The following is an 18209-nucleotide window of genomic DNA, read 5'->3' on the forward strand; positions in this document are numbered from 1 at the left end:
AGAGTGACGAAGAGAGAGAGAGAGAGAGTGACGAAGAGAGAGAGAGAGAGAGTGACGAAGAGAGAGAGAGAGAGTGACGAAGAGAGAGAGAGAGAGTGACGAAGGGAGAGAGACGAAGGGAGACGAAGAGAGACGAAGGGAGACGAAGAGAGACACAGGGAGACGAAGAGAGACACAGGAAGACGAAGAGAGACACAGGAAGACGAAGAGAGACACAGGAAGACGAAGAGAGACACAGGAAGACAGCGAGAGAGAGAGAGAGAGAGAGATGCTTTATGGTTACGGCCGTTTCCAGTCACACACGGATCCTGATGGAGAAGTGAGGAACATTGATTAAAAAGCTAAAAACAGAAGCAAGAGACAGCTTGTGATTTGTAGTCGTCGTAGAAAAAAGTTGAAGTCATATTTGGGAAAGACTTGTAGCAGTGCAGGTTGGAATCAAACCTGGATCCCCTCAAGGTGTGTTGTACTTGGCACAGAGTGCAGAGAGTGGCTTGGGGATCTTTAATCTCTGGGGTTCGAACGTCATCGTCATGGTGAGGTACCTGGCGCACGCCCCTGGATGTTTAAAACATGTTCTAAAATGTGACTTCCTGTACAGATGGCCTGTGTGCCTCAGAACATCGTCTCCAAATGTAATTGAAACATAATTTCTGGGGATTAAATATTTTAATATCGCTTATAAAATAATATGTGGCTCAGGGGAACTCGGGAAATATGCATAATTGATTCTCCAGGTGATGCTGAGGATTCTTTGAATGTTGAAGGCTTTACTACTCTAATATTTATCTACTAAGATAAATATATGTATATTTAAATCTATAACTGATTCAGTTCTCCTTTATAGAGTTTACCATTCTAGTTGAACCTTTACAATCTCAATATTTATATTTGTAGTCATTGTAGCAGTAGTCTTAGACTTATTAGTAGCATTATTAATAAGGGGAGCATAGATTGTTCAGAGGAAAGGTTCTGGGTGTGAACCCCAGTTTCTACAGCCCACCCTTTGGCATCCTTGATTCGGGAACCCTAACCTGCCTGCTCTTTAAAGGCCTGTGGGCTATCAAAAACAAATTAACCATAGCTCACTCGTGATAAAGCCGTCTGCTAAATGACCGCATAACAGTAAACGATCATAAACGACAGTAGCATCGCCGCTATCGTGAGTTATGACATTTCAACGTTAGGGACACTTAGCTCCTAGTCAACAGGCCCAGCCCAGGTCAATAGCGGCTGCCGATGCCAGGTTTCGTTGCCAACAGACCACAGTAAAGAACTCTCTATTGAGTCAATCGGCAGCGTTCAAGCAGTATCTCTGGCGCGACCACACACCACTCAATTAGTGGGAGCTGGCAGCCCCCTCTTCTCTCCATCTAGCAATTAGAGCCGTCGACTGCATTTCATGTGTGTCCTCACTGTTCTCTCTCGAATGGTTCACTGTGACGGAAAACATTGTACACGTTCACACATTGCTTGTGTAATTGTGAAAACGAAAGTGGGTTTCACAGCAGCTGCTGGGGATGTGTGACATATGTCGCAACAATAGGATTAGTGTGAAAGGATAATATGTTTTATTAATATTACACTTTTATCCTGTTAAATGATATCCTAAGGGGATAAACGCAAGGCAAGGCAACTTTATTTATCTAGCACTTTTCATACACAAGGCAGACTCAAAGTGCTTCACATATAAACATTGTCATACAATAAAAAAAAAAGTGAAATAATGTTTTGATATATATATTCTACGGTCTGGTAACACATCTAATGACTGGACGTTACTTCATGTGTTGTTCTTAACAAAGTGGGTACTTGGGGTTATAATCTGTGTAGCGCTGCTCAGACTTTGACCGTTTGTGTCCCGCGGAGGAGGAGGAGGAGGAGGAGGAGAGGAGGAGGAGAGTAGGAGAGGAGGAGAGAGGATAATTTGTGTTTGAAATTGTAAATAATTATACTTGAAGAAAATACTTTTCTTCAAGTATAAACAAAAGTATATTCCTCAAGTATAATTATTTACATTTTCAAACACAAATTATATTAACTAAAAAAATCATGGACAATATGGACATCTGCTCATTTTCCTGCCGTCTCATCAAAATAACTTCTTGGCTGCCGCTTCCTGTTGACTTTTGTACATGATGTGGCAGAAGAACAGGACAGACTCCAACACGTTCTTTGTAACACTCAAAATGGAGGATATTCTTATTTATACAGTGAGTTAATGTCCGGAGCCTTCCTTCCTCTGGGTGTTTAACAGCAACAATTGCTGGACGGGTTTCCAATGAAACACAATCGAATAGCTTGACGGCGGCTCGCCGCGCCCCACGCAGACGGCCATTAGAGGGGACCAGACGAGGGGCTGGAGCCCTGCGGTCAGCATCGAGCCAGGCTGAGCGGAGAGACTCAAGAGGACCTGCTGCTAGCATAATGCCATCACAAGCAGGGCTGTTGGTGTGTGTGTGTGTGTGTGTGTGTGTGTGTGTGTGTGTGTGTGTGTGTGTGTGTGTGTGTGTGTGTGTGTGTGTGTGTGTGTGTGTGTGTGTGTGTGTGTGTGTGTGTGTGTGTGTGTGTGTGTGTGTGTGTGTGTGTGTGTGTGTGTGTGTGTGTGTGTGTGTGTGTGTGTGTGTGTGTGTGTGTGTGTGTTTGTCTCCGTCTGTATGTGTCTGTGTGTTTTTCTGTGTGGGAGTTCATGTTTGTGTTTGTGTGTGTGTCTCCATCACTATGTGTGTGCGATTGTGTGTATGTGTGTGTGTGTGTCCATCTGTATGTTTGTGGATGTGTGTGTCTCAATCTGTCTGTCTGTGTGTGTCTCTATCTGTATGTGTGTGTGTGTTTGCTTGCATTTCAGTGTTAGAGTATATGGATGAATGAGTCTCGATGTTTGTGTGTGTGTGTGTGTGTGGTTGTGGCCTGGTGTGTGTGTATCTTGGTACGTCTCAGAAGTAGTAGTTTGTAACAGAGAGGTAGAGGCAGAGGGGGGAAGCAAACACATGAAGGGAAGAGAGAGAGAGAGAGAGAGAGAGAGAGAGAGAGAGAGAGAGAGAGAGAGAGAGAGAGAGAGAGAGAGAGAGAGAGAGAGAGAGAGAGAGAGAGAGAGAGAGAGAGAGAGACAGACATGCCTGCTGTTGAGATAACTTTCATTTGTTGATTCAACTTCCACAAGCAGCAAAATGGCGAGACGCCTGGGACCGTGGCTCCAGTTCCTCAGGAGGGAACAGGCCATCACCGACGGTAACGGTGCACACCGTGACAGTTAGCCTGCATAACAGCCCCCCTGAACACTAGCTGAAGGCTTCACAGAGAGCAGAACTCTGCTCTCACAGTTTAGCCAGCGTAGCGTTTAAATAACTCCAGCGTAAGCAAGTTAAGGGGAGGGGGGCTCTTTAGCCAGATGGCAATGCTGCTAATAACACTATATAGATATATATATATACTGTGTATATATGTGTACATATTCATGGCCCAACACCGCCAAATGCCAGTTGTTAACCGAAACAGCATCTGCTTCCAATTCCCGAAAGAGTTGTGGAGTCTGTTTCAGTTTAAATTGTTACGGTTTGGATAAGACGTTGTTGAATATCGTGATGGTTTCAATCATGGCTGGTTGTAACTGCTTGGTCTGCATGGGATGAGATTCAGGATATTGCAATGGGAGGTTTAACTCCCAGACGGAAGGTCTAAGCTATGGTCTTCTTAGAGCAAGATGCCCTAGCCCCTTCCTGCCCGTTAATGGAGCTGAATCCACTGTTAGACGGTTTGGATTCAAGCGTCTGCTGAAGAGTTAAACAGAACCAAACCAAAAGTGTTTGGAGGATTGGGTTGGACATTGGGTCAGGACAGCCTCGAGGTTCATAAGGTGATGGGTCATCCATCTAGATCAGACACTCCTCAAGCAAGATATTTCTCTGCCCCATCTGGCCCCTAGTGTGTGTGTGTGTGTGTGTGTGTATGGCTGTGGGTATGTTTGTTTGTGTGTGTGTGTGAGATTTTGGCTGTGGGTGTTTGTGTGTGTTGCTGGCTATGGATGTTTTGTGTGTGTGTGTGTGTGTGTGTGTGTGTGTGTGTGTGTGTGTGTGTGCGTGTGTGTGTGTGTGTGTGTGTGTGTGTGTGTGTGTGTGTGTGTGTGTGTGTGTGTGTGTGTGTGTGTGTGTGTGTGTGTGTGTGTATGTGCATGTTTGCCGACGTGCGTGTGTCTCTTTGTGTGCTTGCGTGTTTGTGTGTGTGTGCGTGCATGCGCGTGTATCAGCCACATGTGCACATTAGGTTACCAGTTCCAGGAGCATATTGCCCTTCGCACCATAAGTACCACATACCACATACTAAACACCTGCCAATTGCTGTGAAGTTCAATTCCCCCCCCCCCCCCCCCCCCCCGATTCCATATGGTGTCCAGTGGCATACGTACACGCCATAGACCATCTCCTCAGAGCGAATAACTCGTGTCTTCACAGCTCTTCGAGACCCTTTCTCCTCTTGGCACTCGCCGTGTTTGTATCTCCGCCTGCTTGATTCTGATGTATTTATATCTGTTGGCCGCGGCGGCGCAGCCCACACGCTCGGGGGTAAACACACATCCTCTCGTGATCCGGGTTACAGTGTTGACAGTGAGCTAAACAGCGTATCTGGAACTCCTCAGCTGGGGCAACGGAGAGCGGCGATCCCTCGACGTTGGGAGAGGAGAGGAAAGGCGGAAAGAAGCGCCGACTGCATTGTTGTGAAATGCATTACGGGAATAATGAGGATTGAAACGAGCGCTTGACAGTTTGAGGTCCCTGTTGGTACCTTGATTTGTAGCGCTAACAGCGTCTGTCTTGCTATTAGCTGCTTGGCTAGCTGCGGATGCTGCTCTTCTCCATAATGAGATTATTCGGGAGCTGCATTGATAGCGTGTCCTCGCTCGGTGTTGTACTCATCCTCCGCCAAATTGCCTCCTCCATTTTGTTTTTTCTGAGGTTATTTATTCAGCAGACAGCATATTCAAGGCAGATAAAGAGAATAACAAACGCAATGCGCTTCCAGGTTTGTGTATTTGTTTGTCAGTCGCATATGTCGCAAAAAAAAAACCCAGGGCCATATTCCATTTGTGCGTTTTATGGAAAGGTACAACTTTAAATAAAAGTTGTGTTTAATGTGACAACAGCTGTGGCAGTCTACTCAGTTTGACCTTGTCTGAAATTCTTTAAATCTTCCCATATTTGCGTTAAGTGGATTGCGCGACAATGTTTTATGTTGTAATTGCGTGTTACCATTTTCGCCGTCAAACAAAACAAAAATTATGATTTGGAATTACGACAATTACATCTGTACGTTCGGCTTTTGTTTTCATCCGATAACAAGCCTTACTTTATCTTGTCGCTCCCTGATTGTAATTAGGATTTCAAATCAGGGAAATGTAAACGAAAAAACACATGTTTGGTTTCGCCGTCGTCGAAAACGGCCTCCATTTCTGTCGCTGACAGAAATGTTTTCCGGCAATCATCGGCCTTGTTCCTCGATAAGAAAGCAGCTCAATTATCCAAACCATCAGCGTCGGTGTGGAGAGCCCAGTTGCGGTGTTCTGAGGGGCCTTCCATGGTTCCCACTTGGCGCCGGTACAACGACTTCTCCGGGGCAGAACAACGCTCCGTGTGAACGGACCGTCTACGCCGCAGCCAAATTTGAAATGTGAAAAAGAAACGATTTAAAATGTAAAAGGAATAAGCAGCACTTTTGTTTCAGCCCTCATGCATAATGGATTATAGCTCTGGGTGTTTGTGTGGGCGGACACATGCGGTACACACTCACGGCGTGGAAACGCACACCAACACGCGTGTACACGCACTATATATGTGTTCTGCACCCGGCATGTGTACACGACCCACACATATACATACACACACACACACACACACACACACAGGTACATACAGGTACACGCACATCAGTACACATATGCACACATAAGCACACAGAGAAATAAAGAACACATACTCACAGACACACAAAAGCACTTACATAAACGCACAAACACACACACGCACATACACCCCACATGCACGCACATCATAAACACCTAGGCACATATAAACACATACGCCCACACAGATATAAAGAACACGTACCCTCACGGACACACAAAAGCACTTCAACACAAACACACACACACACACACACTCCGATTTTTCTCTCATTTGACCTAATTTAATATCCAATTGAACCTCATCTTGGCACCACTCGGGCTGCGCTGTGCCCAGACTCCCTGCTCTTGAGCTGGGCTGCTGTTGTCACGCATCCCTCTCCCCGCGACGTACAACACAAGCCATTACATCACACTCAAACCACAGTTCAGGGACGAGGGTCGCTGAGGTTTATAAGACATGCTGGGGAGAGATATGACATCACGCCAGCACGTCAGCAGGCATACCCTTATTTACACCGTGACTGATTGCTTGGTTTGTCAAACTAAGAGGCGGGAGAATCTTTCCGAATTCAGTTGAAAAGCTTCAAACCCCCCCCCCCCACCCCCGCCCCCCCTCCGTCATGATGAAGTCTCCCCATCACAGACAGACCATGGACAAATAAAACAGTGTGAAAGGCAGTTAGAATCAGCAAGCAACGTGTGTTCGCTGGAGTTAATGGGGTGTATCAAAGATCCCCATGCTTCCTCTATCCCTATATTTTTTCGTAGGATGGTACGGGCAAGTACCGAAACAGGTTAGGCACTGAAACGGGTTAGGGTTAGGGTAGTATTGGTTAGGGTTAGGGTAGTAGTGGTTAGGTTTAGGCCTAAGGTAGTAGTGGTTAGGGTTAGTGTAGTAGTGGTTAGGGTTAGGGTTACGCACTTATCACTGTTCGCCGTGGAGGGAGAACATTTGAAAAGAACCTGCGTCGAATGAAGGGTTAGGGTTGGGGTTAGGGGGACGCCCTTTGTGTCAGCAGTTGACGCGAAAAAAACTGCGTTGGTTTCGTTGATCCAGGAGGGACATCTGGATTGTTGAGACGTTGGCGGTTCCGTCATGGCGTGGGTTCCGGTTTAGCGGTTCTCAAGTTATCAGCAGAGGTGTTCCGGGTCTCCAGGGATACTCCTATTAGCGTAAAGACCGCCGCAGATAATCCAAACAGGATATTCACGGTACCAACCCACGTGGTTTAACCCTTAGACCCTGAGCAGTGCACATCGCACCCATCTGTCTGTTGACACACTTTTCTTGAACTGACGTCTATTCTCGGTCGCCGATGAGATTTTGGTTCCATTCCCAGCACAGATCTCTGTTGATTTCAACTTCTATCTCGCTAAAATCATTTTGTGGTGGTTCGACCCAGGCGGGACTCGAACCCGCAATCCCCAGCTTCGGAGGCTGATGCCTTATCCATTAGGCCACTGGGCCGGCATAGTCCGTCTTCTCCTCGCTGAATTAATCCCCACAGATGTATATTATGTACACACTCCTCAAACAGGTATAAAAGCAGAATTGCATGCACACTGTATAATGCCGGTATATCACGGCTGGAGTCCAGGTTTCCACGGCGCCGGTGGGCGGGTGAGCTAGGTTGCTACGGGTCCCCAGCTGGGGCTAAGGTGGTTATTAAAGTGTCATGATAAGCCTATAGCCATAGCATCTCCCCTCCAATATCTCAGCCCCCATATAAGTGCAGCAACTACAAATGGGATTATAATTCAATATCATAACCCGGTGTGATAGCATTGCCGCCGCCATAATGACATTATGATGCTGTTACATGGGCTGCGAGGGGGGGGGGGGGGGGGGGGGGGGCACAGGGAGACAACACAGCCGGCCCAGGCCTTAGCCACCGCATCAGTCATCGATATTAGATACCGGGCGCAGTTATCCGGGTGAACACACACCTCGGCCGCTCTTCTACAGGGACATAGATCAGGGAATACAACCGCTATCGCCCGCCGCTGGCTAGCGACAAGGCGCGCGTTGACTGAGCGGATGCAGTGGGTGTTAATGGGCCGGTTGTTGTTTCGTCGGTGTGTGGGCCGCCCCTCTTGTTCGCTGACGACCCCCGGTGTTTAACCTCCCGTTAGAGGGTTCACCTGTGAACCCCCCTCCTATCCCCCACTCCTATCTTCGCCCTTCTCATCCTCCTCCTCCTCCTCCTCCTCCTCCTCCTCCACCTCCATCTCCCCCGCCACCTCCTCCCACTCCCTCGTGTTCTCCCCCTCCTTCTCCTATCCTCCCCCTCCTCCATCTCCTCCTCATCCTGCTCTTTCCCCCCTACTCCTCCTCCCCCCTTCTCCTCCTCCACCTCCTCCACCTCCTCCTCTTCCACCTCCTCCACCTCCTCCTCCTCCTCCCCCTCCCCCTCCTCCTCCTCCTCCTCCTCCACCTCCTCCTCCCCCCTCCTCCTCCCCCTCCTCCTCCTCCTCCTCCTCCTCCTCCTCCTCCCACCTCCTCCTCCTCCTCCTCCTCCTCCTCCTCCCACCTCCTCCTCCTCCTCCTCCTCCCACCTCCACCACCCACCTCCTCCTCCTCCTCCTCCTCCTCCTCCTCCTCCTCCTCCACCTCCTCCAACTCCTCCACCTCCTCCTCCTCCTCCTCCTCCTCCTCCTCCTCCTCCTCCTCCTCCTCCTCCTCCTCCTCCTCCTCCTCCTCCATCTCCTCCTCCTCCTCCTGCTCCCATCCTACAGGTTTCAGGGTGACACAGAGGTCGGAGCCTGTCTCCTTGTTAAGCTACTTGCAGCCTCTTGGCAGCCTCTCCATCACTGCTGCTGTCCCAGCATGCCTCCGCAAAGACCCACAGCATGCTCCGGACCCCGCTGTCGGCTGAAATATGCTCACGGCAAACCAAGGAAAACCTCGGCCCGTCTCGGGCCGATAAGGTTCTCTCTGGCCCTGGTCGTGCAGTGTTGCTAGCATTGCATATGTGCAAGTCATGGGCGAGGGTCGTCCTGTTTGGTCATTTGTGCTGCTATCTGGTATCTCGTCATGTATGCGCACCACCTCATTAAAACGTAAAAATAAGTAATCCACCCCACTGTGATACGGCTATTTCCTCGTCTTCAGAGAGTCGTCTTAGCCACTAGTCGCCCATGGCAAAGGTCTTTTTAGTTTGTGATTTTCTGTTCCTTTAGGCTTCTTCAAGTTCAGGCTGAAGTTCACAGGTTTATCTCCTCATAGATTCAGCTAATCCTCATCAATACAGGTAAACAAAGGGCCAAGGTTAAGACATTGCAAGGCATGGACAAATCCAGCCTCAGCCTGCTTTCTTACAGCTGAAGTCAAGGTCAGATGAATCACTCATGTCTCGCTCTCTCCTCCTCCTCCCTACTTGTTTACTCTATCTCTGTTTGACTTTATCTCACCCAACCCTCTTGTTGAATCTTCCCCTCTCTCCGTCTCCCTCTTTCGCTCTTTCCTCTCTCTCTATGGCTCTCTCTCTCTCCCTCTCTCTCCCCCTCTCTCTCTCTCTCGCTCTCTCACGCTGTATCTCTCCTCCTTTCTTGCTCTCTCCCTCTCTCTCTCTCCCCCGCTCTCTTTCTCTCTTGCTATCACCCCCTCTCTCTCTCTCCCCCCCTCTCTCTCTCTCTCCCCCCCTCTCTCTCTCTCCCCCCCCCTCTCTCCCTGACACCGCATCGACTCTGTCACTCTCTATCCCACCCAACCCTCATGATAACTCTATCTCTCTCTCCCTCCCTCTCTCCCTCTCTCGCAGGCCAGGAACGTATCGGCATCGACTCCAAGTACGAGCAGGAGGGCAAGGTGCAGTTTGTGATCGACGCGGTGTACGCCATGGCCCACGCCCTCCACAACATGCAGAGGGACCTGTGCCCGGAGCTCTCGGGCATCTGCCCCGACATGGACCTGGCCGGGGGCAAGAAGCTCCTCAAGTACATCCGCAGCGTGGGCTTCAATGGTGAGCAGGCGACCATCTGGTGGCGGTGGTTGGGGTCATGACTCAGAGGCATCGCTTTTCAGATACATCTCAATTATGTGTTTGTGTTAATGAATGCTGATCTATGTTATTGGACAAAGATGAGTCCCAGCAGAGAGGTTGTTGGTTTGATGGCCGATGTCAACAGTATAATGTACCTCTTAGCATCCTTGTGCGAAGGATCCGAACCCACCATTTTTGCATGATTAAAAAAAAAAAAGACTAAGCTAATTAGCTCCTTTCGGTTTGCAGAGGATACGAGATATTTAAATATGCATAAAAGCCCAGTTTTTAACTAGTCTCTTCTGTAACCTATTGGTCAGCACTGATGCCTAACAGCAAGAAGGTCATGAGTTCAATCCCATCAAGGACCTTACTGTGAGGAATTTGTTCACGTGGGTTTCCTCCCACACACATGAGTAATGTTAGGTTGAAGCCCCTGCCAGGGTCCTTGATCTACGGGTGCTGAACTGCAGCTGCCCTCTGTCCACTCTGTGCTGCTAGTGTGTGTTGGGGGGGGGGGGGGTTAAAAGCTCACACTTTGCAGCACTTGTGTAAAGACCGGAAAGATCAATCTCCCGTTGTATCAAATCTATTCATTACAACCCACTGACATCACCGTCTTATCCCCGATACGTAATCAACAAGTGGATCGCGCCTTATCTTTCAGAGCGCAGAGACAGGCCTCGGCGGCTCAGCTAACAAGCGTCATTTAAATGTGAGACTTGCCAGATGAGATTCAATACCTAGCCCTGTGTTGCATGTGTCATCCAGCGTGTGCCGGTAGACTTTGGAGGGGACGTTTGAACATTTGAGGGGGAGGAGATCAAACCGAAACAAAGTGTGATTATAACCACGCCGAAGTCACCCCGTCTCATTTGAAATGTGTAAGGTGTGATGATGCAAAGTACCGCACGGGCAGAACGTGATGCAAGCACCTGCAACATGTAGGAGTCATGAGGGCTAAACACCTCCATGTGAATGCACCTGCTTATCTGTCTCGAAAAGGACATGGTAGTTCATTTGTAGTTCATTTGTAGTTCACTTGAAGTTCATTTGTAGTTCATTTGTAGTTCAGTAGTAGTTCAGTTGTAGTTGGCGATTCATATAACCTATAAGAATATATCAGATGTTATTATTTTTTAATGTAGCCCTGTAGTAAGCAATTTGGCGGTACATGCCCAACGGATGAAAAGAATGATGTGTATTAAGCTTTGTTAACACAGCGTGAAACAAGACAAAGTAGGCCACTCTAAAAGGACATTGCTTTGTATTGATTGCATTGATAGATCCTCTATGACACGCCGGTCATGCCTGCTTAAGGTGTGAAGTCGATAGCGTAGCGAGGGCCACAGCCTATCTGGGGGACACAAGACCTATCACCAACCATCTCAAAATGTATATTCATGAGCAGGCAAGAACCTTTTGTCATTTGAAAATCTATTTTGTATATCGAAATAAATTAAACATGGACATTTCCCGGGACAACCTCAGCCGGGGAAAGGATGCCGCAAACGAGGAGCGGCCCTGTCAACAAGGATGTCCGGTCAGCCTAACTAACTCTCAGTTTCTCTCTCAGAGGACCCAGATGTACTGATTATAACATTCACCCTCCGTGCCAGATGTCAGGCTGGACTGAGAGGAAAGGCTAGTGGTCAGAGTGTGTGTGTCCCAGCTGTAGGGTACTAGGATTGAAGGCGCCCTTGAGCAAGACGCCCTAACCTACTGAATTATGCTGCCTACTGAATTATGTCAGGCTCTTTCCTCCAATGCTGAACTGGGAGTTCAAATGAACGATTCATTTCAACCAATGACTAAACCAAAACACTAACCATCGAGCACCGTCCACGGGGGTGTCGGCTTAGCTCAGAAGGTAGAGCAGGTTAGAGTTGTGTCCGGAGGGTTGCTAGTTCAATCCCTGGCTCCTCCTCGCTGAGCGTCAGTGTGTCCCTGAGCGAAACACTTAACCCTAACTGGCTGTCGTTTTGCATGGTTGACCATGCCATCGGTGTGTGCCGGTGTGTGTCAATGTGTGCATTGACCGTTGTAACTCGCTTTGGATAAAAGGGTCTGCTAAGTGCCCAAAAAGTAAATGTAAATGTCCTCAATTATAGCTGTTAACATGTGGCAAGGAGTCTCAGACGTGGTTTAAAACTGAAGACAGAGCTGTTTGGATGTGGTGGTCAGTAGGCATCAGGTGGGGCGTGGTTCCGGTTTAAAAAAACCCTAGAGAACGACAGCAGGGGTTATATAGGTGCGGCGGAAAACATGCATTTCGTTTGGCAACACGCCTTGACCCCATGGCGACTTTAGTGATTTACTGGGACAAAGGCTATCTTTGAGGACACGGCTGCCATTTTAAACAGATCCGGGCCGCTTTTGAGCATTGACGGCACACTGTGCATCACACTGCTGTCTATATGTGTGGACACCGGGCTGGACACACTGTAGAAGACAGTGGTGAAGTCGCTAGACATATAGGGGCCAAAAGGTGAGACAGTGGTCACACATATAGTGGGGTCCATCTCACTGGTACTCTTCTAGTGCTTATTTCCCATGATGCATTAGAATTTATTGTTGATTAAGGATTGTTAAACCCTGGTTGAGTAATTAATTAACTAATTACTTGTATGTCTGCCTGTCTGTCTGTCTGTCTGTCTGTCTGTCTGTCTGTCTGTCTGTCTGTCTGTCTGTCTGTCTGTCTGTCTGTCTGTCTGTCTGTCTGTCTGTCTGTCTGTCTGTCTGTCTATATTTCTATCTATCTATCTCTGTCCCTCAGTTTATTACCATTGCAGCCGTAAACATCATACACCAACATATCTATATTCGGTTGGGGATAAACTGCATCATTACGATTATGAGGTGTATTATGAATCAAATGAATTGAACCAAAGCAAATCCATGACTCCTAAGTATTTATTTCCTCAGAGACACAGAGCGTTGAATCATTTTGACATCCAGGAAAAGAAAACGATTGATTGATCCAGAAGCAAATTCCATTTTATTTCTGTTAGTGCACAATAGCTATTAACCCAAGTATTGATCCTGGATTACTTTCTGTTCTTGGAAGGAATAGGTGGTTGATCAAACAGAATTGCTCGTCAACAAAGCCAGTTAGGAGCAGTCAAACCATCAACTTTAAAAGGCCAGGTCTGTAGACTTGAGTGGCATCTAGCGGAACAGACTTGGCAGGAATGGAATGTAATATTCATTAGTATGTTTTGATTAGTGTGTAAGAATCGCTTTGTCATCGTTACCTTGATTTGAGCAGTTCATTTCTATAGGTCCTCTTCCAGGGGGAGCAGCCATGTTGCACCACTATTTTTCTACGGTATTCAAGAATGGACAAAAAGTACCAGAGAGAACATGGTTTTATTTCATCACAAAAAAAATATGTTTCGGGCTAAGAATTGTGGAAAGGCAAGGGCTGTGTTATCCCCATGCCTAGGACCCATTCGTGATTATTTTTTAGTATGTACTGTCGTTAAAATCATTGACGTTGTACATCAAATGCGGCACACACCTTGGCTTTATACTATAAGGGTCTGAGAGGCTCATCGAAGCTCCACACATCTAAGCACACACTATGGCGCTATACAAAAAGGGTCGGAGTAGCTTAACCCTTCTCTTGGACACGTTATCAACATCAACCGCTGGCGGGATGGAGCCCCACTCTCTCTTCACGCACTAGGTTGCATTAAACTATAAGCGTCCTAGAAGCTTAACCCTCTCTCGGACTCAACGTTATTATCAACCACTGGCAAGACGGAGGCTCCCCAGATTTACACAGCGAGAGGCTTTACCCTCTCCCTCCTTTCCCGAGAGATCCTGTGTGTCTAGAGAGGACTACATTATAATGGAGTCCCACACACTTTATAATCCAAGCGTAAAATAGTGCAGCAATTGGCTGTTTGCAGATGAGGGGGATTTTGGTGGGTATGCATTCTTTAATACATTCATCTCTCACAGACTCTTTTGAGTTTGTTTCCCTGTTAGATAACAAAAATTAAGGCTATCCCCCTTTTGGAGAAAGTTAGTATCCGAAACACCACTATTGGGATATAGCTGCACAACATCATGTTATCAAAAGCAACTGTTATTAATGCACCGCAAAAAAAACTTGGCTTGTAGCACTTTTAATTACAGTTCTATGACTGTAGCCTACTGTAGTTACCACCATGGAGGAACATAAATAGGCTCTTAGCTCTGGTGTGTGCTAATGCACGGTGACAAGGATGACCCTGACAAAGATACCCCATTTGAATTGTTTTTTTCCAGTCTAATGACGTCATTGATGTCATTTTTGCTTCTCGATTTGTCCACACTGAATAAGAAAGAGGTAGAATGTACAGGAGACAGAGCACATTGAAGCCTATTTCATATTTTAGTCTATTCTTAGAGAATAATGTTTTAATATTATGGATAGGACTTGATGCAAACGTGTAATCTGTGATCTAATTAGATATTACCGGGAGTGTTCACTGCGTTTTACCACGTCTTAAAGAGTTATCTGGGTTAATTTCACTGATCATATACAAGTCGGTTCTTCATGTTGAAGTTCACATAATGCTTCAAGTCGTGAATACATGAATACCTAATTCATTCGCTTGCTGTGTGCCCCGATGTCAAACATCTTGGTGGTTAATGAAAATCGTAAAGAAATATTTTATTTTCCATTGCCCGGATAATTTGTCCCTCTAAGTTGTTAAGATTAAAGACCTGACATGGAAAACTAGGATCAAAATCACTTGAAGTTTCTCCGGCGAACGTCAAAGACACTTTTTTTCAAAGGCTTGTTAAAAAACAGACCACCCACTGAGATGCTAAAAAGCAGCCGCATTAGCATGTCTCCAGCATGCTAATGTTGTTGCTCCTTTGGGTAAAGGTTCAACGTTCACATAACATGAGTTTATTAAACATGAAACATGGACTCGTCGACTCTGGGGTGTGTACGCAGTTTCTGAAATTGTGAGGCATTTAAATAGTTGATTATAACGCAAATCGGACATTTTTTCATTTTGCTAAGTTATTAATGAAATGCAAACAATTTATAATAAGAGGAAAACAGTATTGTTAATTAATATGACTGGAATACTTTGTCACGCTTATCATAAATGTAAACATGTATAATCACGATTAGAATAACAACGCAATAACAAGCAAGTACATATTTGGAATAGGGTCTGTGAAATGTCTGATCACATCCAAGATGGCGCACCACGATGCCGGGCCTCTTCCTCCTCATCAGAGCTCCAACCGGCGCCGACTCATTAGCGGCGAGGTCACCTTAGCGATCGACTCGCTAGCCTGCCACGTCTGCCCGCTTTCTGTCAGGGTTACCCCACAGCGGGGTTTGGAACCCGGGGGTGGATCTCTAATTGGGAGCCGGTTAAGCGTGTGGGGCCACGGTATGTTACGCACCCATGGGTCCTAGACACCGGATGATGCTGGAAAATTGTGTTCTAAAAGGTTTCACAAAAAGGTCCTTTATATACTAGCAGACAGCCTAATGAGCTGCAGCCAGCGGCCGACTGTGTTGTGACGCAGTGCTCAGTTGATATCGTGACGGAGGGTGATTGGGGTGAATCAGAGGCACAACATTTAAAAAAGCTTGTTTAAAAAAAGTCATACTTGATAATATGATAAGTACAATCACAATAATTATACTTAATAATAAAACTTAAATGGGGAACACAAACCAAGAGAAGGTTGGGGATCAGTGCTCCACAGGTTGAAGGATAAGAAATCCTCCTCGCTAGCCACAGGGCTCCCCAAAGATACTGGAGGTTTTCAAGCACTTGATGCACGCTAAGCTACAGGAGTGCTGATAGGAGCCTGTTTGATCCCCTGTTGCTATCGGGCTCTGCTATCAACCTGTTAGCATCGTAGCCTCCATGCCCGGGCACTCACGCAGAGACCTGCTTGGTTTCGCGTTTTTGTATCGGTGTTCCTGTCAGCTGACGTAAGAGACACCAGCCACACCGGCAGACAGCTGCACCGGACTACCTCAACAGGCTAGCCTGTACAGCCCCAGTGAGACTGTGCGAGTGTGTGTGTCTGTGTGTGTGTGTGAGGGTTTAAGAAGGCTCCAGCCAATGGTAGTGTGAGTAGCATCCCCTGCTCCGCCTGGCTGAAGGCCTGCTGTGTCCCATTCTAACGCCGGTGATGGATCAGCCCTCCTCATGCCTCTCGCCGATGCACCTAATTGGTTTTCTTGCAAGCCCAGTGTGCGATCGCACGGCCAATCCACCCTGTAACTAACTCATTTACACCCGTTCAGCATGAAAAAAGGCAACATTATCCACTGTAACAGACGAGGAGGTGGAGGAGGAGGAGGAGGTGGTGGTGGTGGAGGAGGAGGAGGAGGAGGAGGAGGAGGAGGAGGAGGAGGAGGAGGAAGTGGAGGAGGAGGAAGAGGAGGAGGAGGGGGGGAGGGGGAAGAGGAAGTGGAGGTGGAGGAAGAGGAGGAGGAAGTGGAGGTGGAGGAGGAGGAGGGAGAGGGGGGGAGGTGGAGGAGGAGGTGGAGGAGGAAGAAGAGGAAGAGGATGAGGAGGTGGTGGAGGTGGAGGAGGAGGAGGGGGGGGAGATGGAGGAGGTGGAGGAGGAGGATGAGGAGGAGGTGGAGGAGGAGGGGGGAGGGGGAGGAGGGGGAGGTGGAGGAGGAGGTGGAGGAGGAGAAAGAGGAGGAGGAAGAGGAGGAGGAAGAGGAGGAGGTGGAGGAGGGGGGCGGGGGAGGAGGAAGAGGAGGAGTAGGAGGAAGTGGAGGTGGAGGAGGAGGAGGAGGAGGAGGAGGAGGTGTAGGAGGAGGAAGAGGAGGAGGAGGAGGAGGGGGACGTGGAGGAGGAGGTGGAGGAGGAGGAGGAGGAGGAAGAGGAGGAAGAGGGGGAGGCGGAGGAGGAGGAAGAAGAGGAGGAGGAGGAGGAGGAAGAAGAGGGGGGGAGGGGGAGGTGGAGGAGGAGGAGGAGGAGGAGGAGGAGGAGGAGGAGGAGGAGGAGGTGAACTCATTGTGTCTCTAAACTTTTGAAGAGAAGCCCTCTTGCCTTATCTGTGTTGGCAGCGTGCCAGGGTTAACTGCATGGTTGGTGGGAGGACTGTGTTGGGCTAATGCGCTGCATGCACGCTCCACCGCGCAGACCTCCTCCTGCTGCACGCCGTCCAGGCCTGGCCCGCGGCCACGCCACGCCAAGGCACACATGCACGCCTGCACAATGCATAATGTGGGCAAGCAGTGCTTTACGTGCCGTCACACAACATCTCCACGATGCATGGAGCGTCCACGCAGATATACGATGTGCAGGTACACCGATTTGCTGAGGTTAACTCAAACACTCACACTGAGGTTACCTCAAACACCCACTCACTGATGTACACAAACACACACACTCACTGAGGTACACACAAATACTGCCTCACTGAGGTACACAAACACACTACTTAAACACACACGTGTCACGCACACGTCAGTCCATTCCCTGAACAGCGCTCACATTTTACTTCACATGTGCATTCTTCACGGGCATGCACGTAAACACACACCCATTCTGCACAGTGGCCACTGTACAACAGAGACGTAGCAGCAAGGTGGAAACAGAGGACCTGAGAGAGAGCAGTGCACCCAGGAGGACCGAGGCACGGGGGGGGTGAGAGCTTTGGAAGGGGGAGATAAAACCATTAAGGACAGTGTGAGGGTGAAGTGATGAAGGGGGTGCTGTCTCAGGCCCGAGATGTTTAAAAGAATATAAAAGGTGTTCGTTGGACCTTGCCAAACATCCCCAAAACAAAGAAACATCCTTGATTTATCTGAGTGGCCGCCTCATTATCTCGTCCCTGCATGGATGAGTAAGTATACACTTAATCCTGGATAGTCTCTTTCTCTCTCTTCTCCTCTGTCGCTACCCCTCTTTATCGGTGTCTCTTTCACTGGCTCTGCCTCTGCCTCCGTCCTTCTCTGTATTTCTCTCTTTCTCTATCTCTTTCTCCAACTTGTGTCTCGGTCTCCCTCTGCTTCTAACAGAATGACGCCCTTCCTTCTCCCTTACTCTCTATAACTCTGTCTCACCTTTCTTTCTCTGTCTAAAGCTCTTTTAACTCTTTGTCCGTCTTTCTCTTTAGTATTTTCTCGCATTCTCCTAATTATCTTTTAAATGTTCTCTTGCGCTCCTGCTGGGCCCTCAGCCTCTGTCTCTCTCTCTCTCTCCCTCACAACTCCGTCACTGTCTCTGTCTCTATCTCTTTCTCTCGCTCTCTTTGTCTCTCTCACTGTATCCATCTCTCTCTCTCTCTCTCTCTCTCTCTCTCTCTCTCCCTCTCCCTCTCCCTCTCCCTCTCCC

General features: G+C 48.1%; 1 protein-coding gene and 1 non-coding gene across 2 annotated transcripts in view; one reads left to right on the top strand and one right to left on the bottom strand.

Annotated features, from left to right (window-relative positions):
* Positions 1-18209, top strand: part of LOC130402013 (metabotropic glutamate receptor 7) — a 75742-nt gene that overhangs the window by 37960 nt on the left and 19573 nt on the right. The window contains exon 5 of the mRNA XM_056606084.1: positions 9661-9861. Within this exon, the coding sequence (XP_056462059.1) occupies positions 9661-9861 (201 nt within the window). The remainder of the gene's footprint in view (positions 1-9660; positions 9862-18209) is intronic.
* Positions 7295-7367, bottom strand: trnar-ccg (transfer RNA arginine (anticodon CCG)). The gene has a single exon. It is a non-coding gene; the product is annotated as a tRNA-Arg (tRNA).

This window comes from Gadus chalcogrammus, chromosome 13 (assembly GCF_026213295.1).
Source record: "Gadus chalcogrammus isolate NIFS_2021 chromosome 13, NIFS_Gcha_1.0, whole genome shotgun sequence".
In the NCBI taxonomy this organism is placed as follows: domain Eukaryota; kingdom Metazoa; phylum Chordata; class Actinopteri; order Gadiformes; family Gadidae; genus Gadus; species Gadus chalcogrammus.